Source organism: Octopus sinensis, linkage group LG15, assembly GCF_006345805.1.
Source record: "Octopus sinensis linkage group LG15, ASM634580v1, whole genome shotgun sequence".
Taxonomy (NCBI): Eukaryota; Metazoa; Mollusca; class Cephalopoda; order Octopoda; family Octopodidae; genus Octopus; species Octopus sinensis.
In genome coordinates, this window is record NC_043011.1 from 13,451,475 (window position 1) to 13,467,326 (window position 15,852).

At 35.0% G+C, this 15,852-nt stretch overlaps 2 protein-coding genes across 5 annotated transcripts in view; one reads left to right on the plus strand and one right to left on the minus strand.

Moving 5' to 3' along the window:
• LOC115220020 (pyruvate kinase PKM) overlaps positions 1-2,994 on the plus strand; it is a 51,993-nt gene extending 48,999 nt beyond the window's left edge. For all 3 annotated transcript variants that reach the window (XM_029790331.2, XM_036509494.1, XM_036509496.1), the window contains exon 13: positions 2,739-2,994. In XM_029790331.2, coding sequence (XP_029646191.1) covers positions 2,739-2,974 — 236 coding nt within the window. In that variant the 3' untranslated portion in view covers positions 2,975-2,994. The remainder of the gene's footprint in view (positions 1-2,738) is intronic.
• A 6,335-nt stretch (positions 2,995-9,329) lies between these two features.
• LOC115219823 (pyruvate kinase PKM) overlaps positions 9,330-15,852 on the minus strand; it is a 43,664-nt gene continuing 37,141 nt past the window's right edge. For both annotated transcript variants that reach the window (XM_036509497.1, XM_029790104.2), the window contains exons 10-12: positions 14,079-14,245; positions 11,088-11,206; positions 9,330-9,734 (exon numbers count right to left, since the gene is read on the minus strand). In XM_036509497.1, the coding sequence (XP_036365390.1) occupies positions 9,535-9,734; positions 11,088-11,206; positions 14,079-14,245 (486 nt within the window). In that variant the 3' untranslated portion in view covers positions 9,330-9,534. The remainder of the gene's footprint in view (positions 9,735-11,087; positions 11,207-14,078; positions 14,246-15,852) is intronic.

The following is a 15,852-nucleotide window of genomic DNA, read 5'->3' on the forward strand; positions in this document are numbered from 1 at the left end:
GCGGCTCGTAAAAATCACCCACTACACTCTCGGAGTGGTTGGCATTAGGAAGGGCATCCAGCTGTAGAAACTCTGCCAGATCAAGACTGGAGCCTGGTGCAGCCATCTGGTTGCCAGCCCTCAGTCAAAACCGTCCAACCCATGCTAGCATGGAAAGCAGACGTTAAACGATGATGATGATGTTATTGAAAATGTCTCTAACTGAGCTTTTGCTGTTGCTTGTAGACTCTTGTTGGAGCTAGGCACTTTCTTAAAGTATGAGTGAACTAATATTTCATCTTGTAACATACACAATATTGTTTTAAAGAACTTTAACTATACAAGTACCATTTTAGTATATTCAATTAGGTACTTTCTATGATAATAAACTAGGCTGAATTCATTGAAAAGGTGTTTGGAACATGTTAAGTGAGGATCTAGAATAAGGTAATCCACACAGGTGTGTATATAAATACACATGTGCAGGTGTGTGTGTACATATATAGTAGTAATAATAATAATTGTTGATGTTAAATAAGCAGAAAAGTAAGTTAATGTAAAATTGGGAAATGGCATTTTCAGAATTGTTCAAGCTATAACACTGAAAACACGGTGACTTTGATAGAAAATAGTTTCATTAGTGGTGGTTTGTTCTTTGCCTCTTCATTTGAGAACTGAAAGGGCTTTACATTTTAATGAAAGTGGTGTGAAGTAGAAAGGCTGGACAAGTTATTGAGAATGTTTGTTTTTAAAATTACATGTATTTTATTTATATATTTTTAAAGTAGTAAATAAGTGATGATGCTAATACTTTTTAGGGTGAATTTAATTGTAGTCTTTGCTTACCTCCATTCTGTATGTAGTTAATAAACTTTTGTTTTTGTTTGATACAGACACAATATTACAAAAATTCGAAAACTGAGCCTTTCAAAAGAATTTAGCTTTGGTGGTTATTGTACCAAAAACTCTTCTGAAGTTATTTTTATTTACTCTTCTTCAAAGTGCAGTTGAATAGCAATTTTAACTTTTCTCCTTATTAGGTACATATATGAAGAACAAATGAAATAGTTAAGAATAATATTTGTAGTCAGACTAACCTATTACTTTTGTTTCATAATCAAGATATGTGAATTTCAAAGGAAAAGTTCACCTAGTACAATACTAAGTGGCTGTCTCTATAGAACCATACTCCTTGGTAGCTTTTTTTTTCCTGTTAACACTTGGTTCAGTCTCTAGTAAAAGCTCAGAATTTATTCTTTCAAGGGCATTTACTAATTGGATTTTGCATAAACAGTTGGTTGTCATCCAATCAGTAGACTTATTGAAGTGTTGCATTATTTTCTTATGAGAAAACTGGTTTACTTGGATCTTTTCTATTTTTTTCTAGTCTTGTTCTTGTTGGTTTTTATATTTATCTTTCAGTGGTTTTTGGAGAACTACTTCAGGTAGTTTACTTCTGCATATAATTCACTTAAGATTTGTGTGTGTGTGTGTATGTATACATGTATATATTATATGCAAGCATATTTATGAGTAAGCAGCTTTCTACTTGGCACGAATGAAACTAAAAGTGGTTCTAAGAAGAAAAAATAAAATTATGAACAGAAATTCCAAAGGGTGTAGTAGAGAAATAGATTGATATGCATATAATTTGGTATGGACTTTTTACAGGAAGAATCCCTTTTTATAAAGATCTAATTTGTCTAAGACTGATGTATCGTTAGGTTGTTATTCTCCTGTTCCTCTTATGTCACTATTTTGCTGCTTGAGCTGACATGTGTATTATGTTACCATGTAAAATTTTTTATGTAGTACTTTCCACCTTTTTAATGTTTTAATTTATTTTGTCAATATACTTCAACAAATGATTAACCTTGATATATTTAAATATAAGTTATATCAAATTAGAGAAGAAAAAAAAATGACTTTATTTTGTTCCTTGATGATTTTGAAGACCTTATGTTACCTTCTACAAAGACAGCTTCTTTACAGTATTGGACAGGGTTACTGCCATTGACTATAAAATTGACCACTTATATACTGTCTTAAGATTAATGATTGTTAATCAAAATTTTAAGATAGGAAAATGAATTCTTCTAATACATATGAAATGACATTTAATTCCTGAAAAGTATAATCTTAATTTTCATGCTTAGATGGTTTTAAGTTAACATTTGTACTCTCAATGACAGACTAAAAAAAATTGTTATAAGGTGAAAATCATTGGACAAAGCAATCTTCTGTAATCAATAAGTGTTGCTGTTAGTTTTTTGTTTTATTTGAGCAAAGAAAAGCATTAACATGTACTGTATAGAATATGGTCTATCTCAATCAGTCTTACTGCTCTGATATGTAAAATTTATTAAGTTGTTACATGCCTTTTTTTTTTTTCTTATAAAACTTGACTACAGCAATTTTTAATTTTTAATTTGGTGCCTTATAAAGCAATGTCTTTTAATCACTGATTGTAGTTATGTTAAGCTCAATAAATTTGTTTATAGACTTCTGTAGCAAAATCGTATTTACATTAGGTAAAAAAAAAAAAAAAAAATGGAAAATCATATCAAAAGATTTTAGTTTTTATTCAACATTTAGTAAACAAATTTTGTGTTAAAAAAAAATTACTAAAGTAGAATCTATTTATATGGATTCTGAAGAATTTGTGAAATGACATTGTGACAGAATTAAAATGAATTAAGAATGTATTTCCAAAGATCTAATTATTTTTAAAATTAAAAATTTGATTTTTATTATTGTAGAGGCTGCTGCAGATGATCCTATGGTGGATTTGGATAGGAGGATTTATCGTGGAATAGGAATTGGCTTACAATTAAAGACAATAAAGAAAGGCGATCATTTGGTGATCATGAGTGGTGTTCGTCATAACAATGAATGTAATGACACTGTAAGGGTTCTAGCATGTCCAGCTATTTCTGGAGAGATGCCTCCTATTGCTGGTTTTAAGCCCCTACCAAAAAATACACTTGGATTTTAAATAGATAGAGGAAATGATTTTAAAATGTCTAATTTATTGCTAATTTTTTTCATTTATTTAAAATCAATAAACAATATTTATATATCAGGTTGTATTTTTCTGCCAAAGTATGTTTAGAAATAAAGTATCTTAAATAAAATTATTGGATTTTTTTTTTCTTCCATTTTTGAAAAATCCACCTACTAAAAACTACATGATTCTTGGATAGTTTTAAAAAAAATTTATAAATTACATTGTCTATAGAAACTAAAAGAATATAAAATTGTACATAACATGTTTATTTGATTTTTAGTTTTCTCAAAGCAAATATTTATTTCTGACAAATAGCTAGCTATATATATATATATATATATACATACATACATACATACATACGAGGTCTGATCAATAAATATCCAAACTGTTGCCATAGTAACAAAGTTAAAGCAAGCAAAGTGAAGCACAGATTGACCTTGAAATCTGCTGTGCTTGCATATTAAGTTTTAACATTCGAGCTCACTTCTGCTGTAAACAGCAGAAGTGAGCAAGAATGTTAAAACTTAGTGCACACGCACAGCAGGGTTCAAGGTCAATCTGTACCAAGCAGCCTCACTCTGCATGCTTTAGCTTCATTACTATGGCAACAGTCCGGATACTTATTGATCAGACCATGTGTGTGTATGTGTAATATGATTGAAGGAAATGGAAGATGCATTTGGCACCTTTATTCAGTATGACAATCGTTCCGACTCCTCCTGCAACTGTCTGTTATGGGTAGGATTTTGTGCATCTAATAGTGTAGCATCTGCCTATGCAGTTTGTCATATCAGGTACATAAAGAAGGGGATGTCATGCTAGACATACTGAGATGTCCTAGGCATGTTGTTCAAGCCTGCTTTATCTTGGTTTTATATATATATATATATATATATATCAGGAGCGTGCACTCTCAAGTATGCGTTGCATGCCGTGTGATTTTTTTTTATCCATATGATCGGAAAATTAGATAAAATAGTTACTTTGTTTCAAAGAAAATCCGTCCAATTGTTTTCGAAATATTTTGTCTCCCCTTCTCATCTCTCAGTAACTCGTACTTCTGCTTTGAGAAGTCATGCTTTGAGAAGACCCACATGACAGACACTCCCTCTCTGTCTCAGTTTGTCCTTCCTTCCTTCCTCTCTCTCTCTCTCTTAGTGACTTGTTTAAAAAACATGCTAAGAGGTTAGGGCATTTGAAATTATATATATATAATAAGGTATCAAAAAGTTCCGAGACTAGTTCTGTAGCATCCCAACAGATGGCAGCCTATGATTGTGTGTCTAGTGAGAAATTGTAAAAAATTTTTGTCATGGACAGGAAGTTGGAACAAGGAGCTAATGTGAAATTTTGCATTAAATTTGGAGAGTCTGCTACATTGAGCATGCTTTGGCAAGCTTACAGCAATGAGGCAATGAGTCATACACAATGTTTCAAGTGGCACAGGCTCTTCAGAAGCAGAACATCTCTGGAAGACAATTAATGATCTGGAAGGCCTGTCATGAAGGTCACCTAGGAATGTGGAGAAAATTCATCAGCTTTTGTATGAGGGTTGTTGGAAGACGATCAACATTTAGAAGTGTCTGAGGAAGGACATTTGGCAAAAACAACTGGATCTGTGGAGTGTGAAGAATTGGATTCTTCACAACAACAATGCATCCTGTTACCAAGCTCTCCTCACTTGAGTTTCTCACCAAAAACATGGTATTGCTTCCACACCTGCAGACTTCCATCTCTTTCCCCAAGATGAAAATGCAGCTCAAAGGTTGCATTTTTAACACCTTTGTCGAATTCTAGGCTGGATTCAAAAAGTGGCAAGAAATGCTGGGTCCAGTATATTGCAGCACAAGGTGACTATTTTGAAGGTTATTAAACATAAGTACTCTCTTTTACTTGTTTCAGTCATTTGACTGCGGCCATGCTGGAGCACTGCCTTTAATTGAGCAACTCGACCCCAGGACTTATACTTTGTAAGCCCAGTACTTATTCTATCGGTCTCTTTTGCCGAACAGTTAAGCGACGGGGACATAAACACACCAGCATCGGTTGTCAAGCAATGCTAGGGAGACAAACACACACACACATACATACATCATCATCGTTTAACGTCCGTTTTCCGCGCTAGCACGGGTTGGACGGTTCGACCGGGGTCTGGGGAGCCAGGGGCTGCTCCAGGCTGATCTGGCAGTGTTTCTACAGCTGGATTCCCTTCCTAACGCCAACCACTCTGCGAGTGTAGTGGGTGCTTTTTACGTGCCACCTGCACAGGTGCCAGAGGGATCTGGTATCGGTCACGATCGGTTGGTGCTTTTTATGTGCCACCGGCACAGAAGCCAGTCATATATATATATATATATATATATATATATATATATATATATATATATATAGGAAGGGCATTACCAGATAAGACTGGCTACCCAGATACCCGGTCGAACCGTCCAACCCATGCAAGCATGGAGAACGGACGTTAAATGATGATGAATGTATATATATATATATATATATATATATATACACATACACACATTCAACGGGCTTTTTTCAGTTTCCGTCTACCAAATCCACTCACAAGGCTTTGGTCAGCCTGAGGCTATAGCAGAAGACACTTGCCCAAGGTGCCATGCAGTGGGACTGAACCTGGAACCATGTGGTTGGTAAGCAAGCTACTTACCACACAGCCACTCCTGCACCTAAGTAGTCCAAGAACTTTTTTGATATATATTGTGTGAGCATTATTTAATCAGTTTGACTCAGCTCTGTGCAACTTAGTTTTGTAGGCTTGTATAACAAACAGAACTTGTTAGATAGCCATATTGAGATGCCTGATGAGTTACATTTGTTCTATGAGCCTATGGATCTCGGATCTTTTCAGTTTGAACGGTAGTTTTTAACATAATTTCTAGGTAACTAAAAAATTTTAAACTGTGTATACTGGTAGAATATGTTTATAAAACATATTTTTCTCTTGGCTTTATTGTGAAAATTCTATAGTTTGTAAGATATTTGTTTTTTTTTTTCTTCAATTCCTGCAATTTCAACCAATTACTGACGTCTATTGGGGTAAAATAAACATTGTGCCGTATGAATATGTCCCTCGTTTAAGAAACAGATTGGGTTTATTTACATTTGTGAAGAAAAAAAGATACCTTCCCCCACACCCCTAACCCTAACCCTAAAACAGATTGAAATGCAATAGATCGATACTAGGGTCATAATTATGGGTGACAATTTCATATGACACCGCTAGAAAAAATTGCTGTTCAAACCAAAAAGATCCTGAATCTTTAAGTTGCTTGGGGCTGAGTCAGACTTATTGAATAATATACGTAATTCCTACCAAATGTGTTGAGTGCCACTTTCTTTCATTTGTCCACTCATGAGTAAGCGGACATTTTAAACATTAAAATGAATTTTGTGGCAGTTACTAAACTAATGCAAACAGATGTTTAGTAATATCTTCATTCAATGCCACACTGTATCTCAGATATAAATCTGTACAATATCTGACTTGACTCTTGTATATTACTCTTTTACTTGTTTCAGTCATTTGACTGCGGCCATGCTGGAGCACCGCCTTTAGTCGAGCAAATCGACCCCGGGACTTATTCTTTGCAAGCCCAGTACTTATTCTATCGGTTTCTTTTGCTGAACCGCTAAGTGATGGGGACGTAAACATACCAGCATCGGTTGTCAAGCAATGCTAGGGGGACAAACACAGACACACAAACACACACACATATATATATATACATATATACGACAGGCTTCTTTCAGTTTCCGTCTACCAAATCCACTCACAAGGCATTGGTCGGCCTGGGGCTATAGCAGAAGACACTAGCCCAAGATGCCACACAATGGGACTGTGGTTGGTAAGCAAGCTACTTACCACACAGCCACTCCTGCGCCTAATATGTGTATTATTTACATTTCAAATCCTAGATCTCTTACTGGAACCATTTTCTTCTTTTTTTTTTTTAATTTTTAAAAAATTTTATTCTTTAGTTTGCATAGAATATTGGTTAAATAAACGTCAGGTGTTTTTTTTTTTCCCTAGGCAAAAACTGTAGGAACTAAAAGATATTACTGGCTCCTCTTGATGGGGACTTAAGCTTTTGTACTGATGCAATGGCTTTAGTCTGTATTTTGACCTGTCACAAGTGTTTTGGGATCTTTTCAGTTTGAACGGCAGTTTTTTCTAGTGGTGTCATATGAAATTGTCACCCATAATTATGACACTAGTATTGATCTATTGCATTTCAATCTGTTTTATGGATAGTTAGGGGTGGGGGAAGGGTTTCTTTTTTCTTCAGAAATGTAAATAAACCCAATCTATTTCTTAAATGAGGGACATATTCATACGGCACAGAATGTTTTTTTTTTACCTCAACAGATGTCATTGATTGGTTGGAATTGCAGAAATTGAAGAAAAAAAACCAACAAATATCTTACAAGCTATAGAATTTTCTCAATAAAGCCAAAAGAAAAAGATGTTTTATAAACACATTCTACAAGTATACGAAGTTTAAAAGTGTTTAGTTATGTGGAAATTATTTTTAAAAACTGCCGTTCAAACCGAAAAGATCCGTGTTTTGCCCTTTAGCTCATTTGCTTCACCTGAGTGGAACAACAAAGAGTAAATTATTAACCTTCATTTACAAAAATGTTTCTATCTGTACTTTTGTCAACCACCTTAAACTGATTTCAGCTGCCATAGCTATCTCCTTAGTTCCCTATGAAGTTATCTGGGTCCTAAACAAATCTTCTGCAAGAATATAGTGCAGTAATCATACTGGGAAACTGTAACAATTAACTTTAATGGCGGAATGGCACTGCATCCCATTCTTTGAAAAGAGCCTCATCAACCACATTCTGGTATTTGGATTTCTTCAGTTAGTGAGAAATGTTAAGTCTGTCCTCTCAAGACACCATGAGTTTGGCCATGGTAATTGCTTTTGTGCTCTTAGACAAGCTGTACATGATGGAGTATTGGTATTACCACCTCTTTTGGAAGGACGCGTCTTCCTTTCAGATCTGCTTTCATCCTTCAGTCATAGTCTTATAGAAAGTGTCTCTAAACTATTTTTGCTTTTTGAAGTTTTATTACCTTTCCTTAGGAATCTAATACCTTTGTGGGTGATGCCTATTGTTTGTTGGTCTTAATTCTCTGCAAGTCTTTTCACTTGGCAACTTTTCTAAGGACGTTACTGAATTTCCATTTGTATCCATCTTCTCCTGGTACCCTGGGGCATCCAGTTAAAATGTGTTCAGGGTATGGCGGCGAGCTGGCAGAACCGTTAGCACGCCGGGCAAAATGCTTTGCGGTATTTCGTCTGCCGTTACGTTCTGAGTTCAAATTCCGCCGAGGTCGACTTTACCTTTCAGCCTTTCGGGGTCAATAAATTAAGTACCAGTTACACACTGGGGGTCGATATAATCGACTTAATCCGTTTGTCTGTTCTTGTCCCCATCTGTGTTTAGCCCCTTGTGGGAGGTAAAGAAATAGGTATAAAATGTCACTCCACACTACTTACAGGATGGATCTTCTTTGCTCCAGATTTTACTGTATCAACTGTCTCTAGCAGATAAGCCCTGCCACCTTTATGTGGTGATCTTTCTCCAATGCCTCTCAAATACTGTACACAATGTTTCAAAAATGTGTCATAAATTTTCAAACCCCAAGAATCATTTAGTTGTAGATTATAAAGCTGTCTTTGTGAAAGGTTATTATACAAACAACATAAGCGCAAATGTGTCCAGTTGGACAAGGATATGTACTTTCACAGTGCAAATCTGAAGTGACACTCCAAGAAGCTTTGAATTGTCCTTGTTAGTTTTAGAAATAAGATTTATGCCACCAGCTTTGGTTGAAAAAGTTGTATTACAAGCTGGTAGAATTATTAGAGCACTAGAGAAAATACCAAACAGTGTTTGTTCCAACTCTATGTTCTGAGTTCAAATCCTACTAAAGTCAACTTTACCTTCATTTTTTTTTTTTTAATTTTATTTTATTGACCTCAAAAACAATCAGGCATTGAGATCAATCATTTCAATTAATCCCCTCCCTCTAAATCGTTAGCATTGTGCCTAAATTAGAAATCATTCATATCAAATCTGTTTGAGCAGAGCTATGGTTAAGGATCCCAGCTTTGAATACCATATCTTTTTAATTAGTACTACTTTCATATTTAAATGGATTTTTTTTTGTTGGTAGTTAAAATGTTAACACACTTATAGTAAAGTTCAAAATTGTAGAATTAAATTTAGTATCCTACTAAGTGGTCAGCACAGCAGTTTCACAATGATACTTATATTAATTTATAATTTAAACATAGTCTGGTTTGAGTATAGTATTAAGTTTTATTTACATCAATCTTACTAGAGTTAGTAAATTAGCATATTTGCTTGTTCCTCAAACAAGTATGCTAACTAAAGGAAGTTGGTCCCTTGAACTTATACATTCCAATATCATTTTAAGAAGAAATAGCTTTAATAATCAATGAAATAAATTTTCTCTCGACAAGCTTTAAAGAAAAAAAAATTATCTAATATGTCATCGGAAGCGGATCATTTTCACCGGGCACTGTAGCCACACACATCGTATCAGTGGAACCACTGCCTTCAGTCCAACCACGCACCAGCATAACTCGGTCTTTGACTTTCAAGAATCCTCTTTCCACTGCATTCTCAAAGGCTTTCTTGATTCCTAAGTTGTAATCTTTTTCCCAAAAACCAGTAACTGGGCCTGCAGGTAAAATGTTAAAAACGACTATTAGCGTGTCGGTTAATGAGGGGAAATGGTTTAATATTTAAGTTAATGGCGATATGAACAACCATGGAATTATGACCACAAACTGCAGAATGTGGACTAATGAAGTTTACTTTGCAACAACGGTTTGTAATCAGACTCACTATGCTACACTGAGAGTAAGTTTATTTTACCATAACTCCAAAATGGACGTTTTGGTAGATAGAAATGGAAAGAAGCCCATTGTGTGTGTGTATTTAAAGGTATGTGTATATGTATATTGGCTAATGGGATAATGTCCAGTGTAAATGTATAGGGTAATGGAATTATGGCCAATACTGTGACCTATATACAGTGCTGGCCATAATTCAAGATGGCTTCTAATTTTTAGCCATCTTAAATTTGTCTTATATTCTATTACTCTCTCTCTCTCTCTCTAGATTCCTGATGAGTTGTTTGATCTACAAGCCTATGAAATATCAGTTTCCATGGAGCTGAGTTAGACTGTCATTAAATAATATATGTAACTCCTGCCAAATGTACTGAGTATCACTTACTTTCATTTGTCAACTGTCATATATAAACGACAGGCTTCTTTCCAGTTTCTACCTAACAAATATATTCATAAAGGTTTGGTCTGCCTAGGGTTATAGTAAAAGGTACATGCCCAAAGTGGTGGTGCAGAGAGGAACTGAACCCAAAGCCAGATAGTTGTGGAGCAGAATTGTTAGCAACACACCTATGGCTGCAGTATCTGTGCTAAAGGAATTATGACTAGTGTTTCAGTATGAGATTCTGCCCAACAATTCAACTTGTGGGTTAATAGAACTATGGCTAACATTCCAGAAACCGGGCTAATGGAACTATGGATAACATGACATTATGTAGGCTAACACTGCAGTATGATAGGCTAAAGGAACTATGGCCAACGTTGCAGTATGTGAGATAATGAAATAATGGTTGGTAGATCAGTATTTAGGTTAATGGAATTGTGGCTTGCACTTTTGTATCACCAAAGTCTGGGTGCTTGGATTTGTTTTATATCATTCATAGCAATAACATTTTATTTCCTTTCCAAATTCTCTTTGAATTTTCTTTAAATTTCCAATGTAAAAATATTTTTTTATACCAGATTGAGAAGTATAAACTGTTTACTGATCAATGTTATAAGAATTTTTGCATATGAAAAACATAGGACATTAAAAGATTAATCTCTGGGAAGCAGAATTGTTTACATTGATTTATAAAGTAATTTAAAAAAGGATCGTTCAGAGGGACTATTTTCATAGAAGAAATACTCAATGACTGTAATATGATTTTAAGTTTCAAAATAAAATATAGATATCTTACTTTGGTCAATGACTGGAAGAACTCCACGATAGAGATGGAGCTGCCTTGCTGTGATTGGTGACCTTGTGACTGCAATCACTATGCAACGTGGTCGATAACGAGAGATGAGAGCAGCAGATCTGTAAATTGATATGTAAAATGTCCATGTAACATTACACTTAAATATTATCAATTGCTCAATTTAGTCATGTCAAAGATTATAATCCACGAAATGAATTTTGTAATACATAGTTATATAATTTTTGTTGTAATTTAGTATAAAGAACTCTGTTTTCAATGCTATGTACAACAATGGAGCAATTAAGGTACTGAACTCATTGTTAATAATTAAAAAGTTTGGCAGAATAGTTAGTACACTGGGCTAAATGCTTAGTGGCATTTTGTCAGTCTTTAGGTCCCGTGTTCAAATTCTGCCAAGGTTGACTTTGCCTTTCATCCTTTCGGGGTTGATAGAACATGCACTGGGATTGATATAATTAATTTAATCTCTTCCCCGAAATTACTGGCCTTGTGCCAAAATCTGAAACTTGCCACTAGGACTTCATTATTTGCTACTGTATCTTCATATGTTTTGTTTCAAATGCAAATGTTAAAAACTTATAACATTTGTGTTGACTAATTTAATAAATTTTTTTTTGTAATTTTGTTTTAAATTTCTGCAAAAAATGGTGAAAAAAGTGTCAGTTTCTTCGGTTTTCCCTTAAAATGCAATTGTAAGCATACTCACATTTCACTACTTCATCAAATTTGTATGAACTTAAGACTGCTGATATCTGGTTGATGCAAATCATACATTCCTAAGTCCATTAAATCATTGCTAAATACAATATACATACATATACTCTTTTACTTGTTTCAGTCATTTGACTGCGACCATGCTGGAGCACCGCCTTTAGTTGAACAAATCGACCCCAGGACTTATTCTTTGTAAGCCCAGTACTTATTCTATCGGTCTCTTTTGCTGAACCGCTAAGTGACGGTGATGTAAACACACCAGCATCGGATGTCAAGCAATGCTAGGGGGACAAACACAGACACACAAACACACACACACACACATATATATATATATATATACATATATACGACAGGCTTCTTTTAGTTTCCGTCTACCAAATCCACTCACAAGGCATTGGTCGGCCCGGGGCTATGGCAGAAGACACTTGCCCAAGATGCCATGCAGTGGGACTGAACCTGGAACCATGTGGTTGGTAAGCAAGCTACTTACCACACAGCCACTCCTGCGCCTATCAAGCCCAACACATATTCATTATATCAAACATTTATGCCAGTAAAGATATTGTTAAACAATTAAGTTTTCCTTGCAATCATTAGGTCACAGACTCAATGTTGCTGTGACACTCTGGGTAAGTTCTCTTCTGCCATAACCTTGGGCCTGGGGTGATGGACTGAACTTCTAACACAAAATGCAAGCTGTGTGATGCTGATTCTGTCTGGGGATTATACTCTCTTTACTCTCTTTTACTTGTTTCAGTCCTTTGACTGCGGCCATGCTGGAGCACCGCCTTTAATCGAGCAACTCGACCCCAGCACTTATTCTTTGTAAACCCAGTGCTTATTATATTGGTCTCTTTTGCTGAACTGCTAAGTGACGGGGACATAAACACACCAGCATTGGTTGTCAAGCAATGCTAGGGAGACAAACACAGACACACAAACGCATATATATATATATATATATATATATATACATATATTCGATGGGCTTCTTTCAGTTTCTGTCTACCAAATCCACTCTCAAGGGTTTGGTCGGCCCGAGGATATAGTAGAAGACACTTGCCCAAGATGTCACGCAGTGGGACTGAACCCGGAACCATGTGGTTGGTAAGCAAGCTACTTACCACACAGCCACTCCTGTGCCTATTATATTGCAATTAAAGTGAGTACGGACTTGTAGGTGCATTACCACCCTTGACAGCGGGTAAACAAGCTGGCTATACAGAGAGAGGGCACTACACAACATTGAGGTTCAGCACGTGACCTCATCTCTTCTTTTCTGCATGGACACGCAAGCTATGAGGACGCAACTTGACTGGCTCTATCTTAGGCTTCAGGCCAGCTAGCGGATAGGAACACAGTACAGAAGACCATAGCCCTTACATGCCAACCATTCTGTTTGTCGTTCCATTATGTATGTATGAGGCTCAATAACGACCACCACCATCTAAAGACTGATCACCCATTTACACGAGGTTGGAACATTTATTATGAACTTTTTTGATTTGCAATCCTTGTAATTGCAGGCCTCATTATGTAAAAGTGCAGAGTAAGTTTGTGGGGTTTGAAAGAATCACTTGCTTCATATGCTACAAACACTGAAACACTTAATAAAAAATACATAACTCATCTCAACTTCATTTGATTAGAAGACAAATTATTAATTCCATTTCATATTAGAATGATAGAAGATATCTTCAAAGACTTTTATAGATCTTACTTTTGTAACCCATCCAACTTATTTGTGAATGGTGGAATGGTTAGTGTTGAATAAATTACTACTCTTTACATTCTGAGTTCAAATCTTGTGAAAATCAAATTTGCTTTTATTAACCCTTCCAGGGTTAATAAAATAAAGTACCAGAGTTGATTTAATCAACTACACTATACCCTTTCCTACTATACCCTTTCCTACTATACCCTTCCTTTGTACTAATGTTGAACTCATTAAACAGAAATAGAAAAAGGAAAAAAAAACAGCTATGGGCTTGGGAACATGGGGTGAAAGTACACCTAAAGTTCCTGGTGGGTACAAAATCAAAATTTGCACCCCTACTTACTTTTCTCAGGTTTAGAAAACAGTGCACAAAAAGTAGCTTGAAATTAGTTTTCTTCTCCAAAAAAATTTTTTAAATCAAAGAATAAAAATAAGTAAAAAACAAACAATAAGACCTTGCTTGTAAAAAATTTTGACCCTGGGTTTGCACCCACTAAGCAAATTTTGTTTCCAAGCCAGTAGAAACAGTTACTTACTTTCCTGAAGAAGTTACTACTACAATAGCTTTTGCTTCACAGCTGATTGCTCCCTTCACGGCTGCAAGAGCTGTGGCCTCCTCTTTGCTCAAACGAAAATCACTGATTGTGCTCAAATCTTTCATAAATTGGTAAGCGAACATAGCCCCTTCAGCTTCACGACAGATCTGCAAAGCAATTCACAAAAAGTTAAACTAGAAATAATTATTAAAGACATTTTTTTTATTTGTCCCACATCAGTTTGAAACTTGTTTGATGTCATGATGAAAGTCCAGTTTTCAGAGTTTTTCATTAGAGCAGCATTTCCCAACTGGGGTTCCACAATACATTCCTAGGGGTTCCCCGAGAAAGTGTGAGATAAGCTAATGCTAATTTCATGATCGTAATATTACTATACATGCACAACATATTATTGATTAATGTAATATTATAATATTAAATAAATATATATCATCATCATCGTTTAGCATCCGCTTTCCAAGGGTTACGCTAGGGTAAAAAGGTTGAGAAACACTGCATTAAAGTAAGGTGGTATGAAACTTTCCAAGAATATTTAGGGTAGATTTCCTGATGTGTTGATTTCACTAGGATGAATGCTTTTGATTAGGAAAATATAGACAAATAGAACAGACCAAATAACAGAGATGTGTGGGAAAAAATTAAAATAGCAATTGAAATGTTAAAACAACGTAGAGTATAGTATTTCAAGCAAAATAATATTTGTGGAGTGAGAAATATGATTTTCTTATTTTCCAGTTATTTTCCTGTTATTCTGGCATTTTTATTTACATCATCATATTCTCAGTAGTAACTTTCACCATGTACATTTTTCAACAATACCACCAATTTGAAAAATCAAATATTCATGTATACAGACCAAAATGTAATTATCACAAAGTTTAGTAAAATACCTGCTGTCATTATTGACTGTTTGGCTATTCAAATACTCAAACAAAAAACAAAAACCATCTTGATATGTGAAGGACACAGATTGTTAAAACAGATCAACACAGTCCATCTTACCTATATGTTAAATGATCTATAAACACTATCTCTCACACTTAGTTCAAACACAACAGCACATATACACACATAAATAACTGTAGCATTAATAACTTCTTTAGTCTGATACAATGCACCAGGGTGTGTACTACTAGGGTTAATTGTCATAATCATTTTAAGTCCACCTTCCATGCTGGTATGAAGGCTTGTCATGGTCTGAATCCTTTCTCATTTGTACTCAGGCATTCATGCACGATAATATTACACACCCACTGGAGCATGCTAACTTTATTTTTTGGCTCACCATTCATTACCTATTTTTTTTTACACACTGTTAGAAGTGCTAAGTCAAAACACAATTCTTTGTGGTTAATCAACAGTAAAATATGGAATTTATTAAAACCATCACTAACATCTACTTTTTAGTTTGACTTCAGACGTTTTAAAACACAGAATTTTTAGAAAAGATTTGGAATCAAGATCACCTTATAATTTTGTTTCATTTTGACTAAACATAAAGACTCTACATTTTAATGCTTTTGTTATCATATTTCTATTAAAACACTCTTTGTTCAATTTATGTTGAAAATAATAAAGAATTTAGTAAAATAAAATGTTATCATTAAGTTAGTGTTTGGAACATAAATAAACATTAAATTTTGATGGAAGGTTTTAAAGCAAAATGTTTGTGTTATAGAACTCAAGAGTGGTGGCCTTGGGCAGGTTGACATCAAAAGGGTTAAGAGAGAATTGATCAATGTGATGTTTTTAC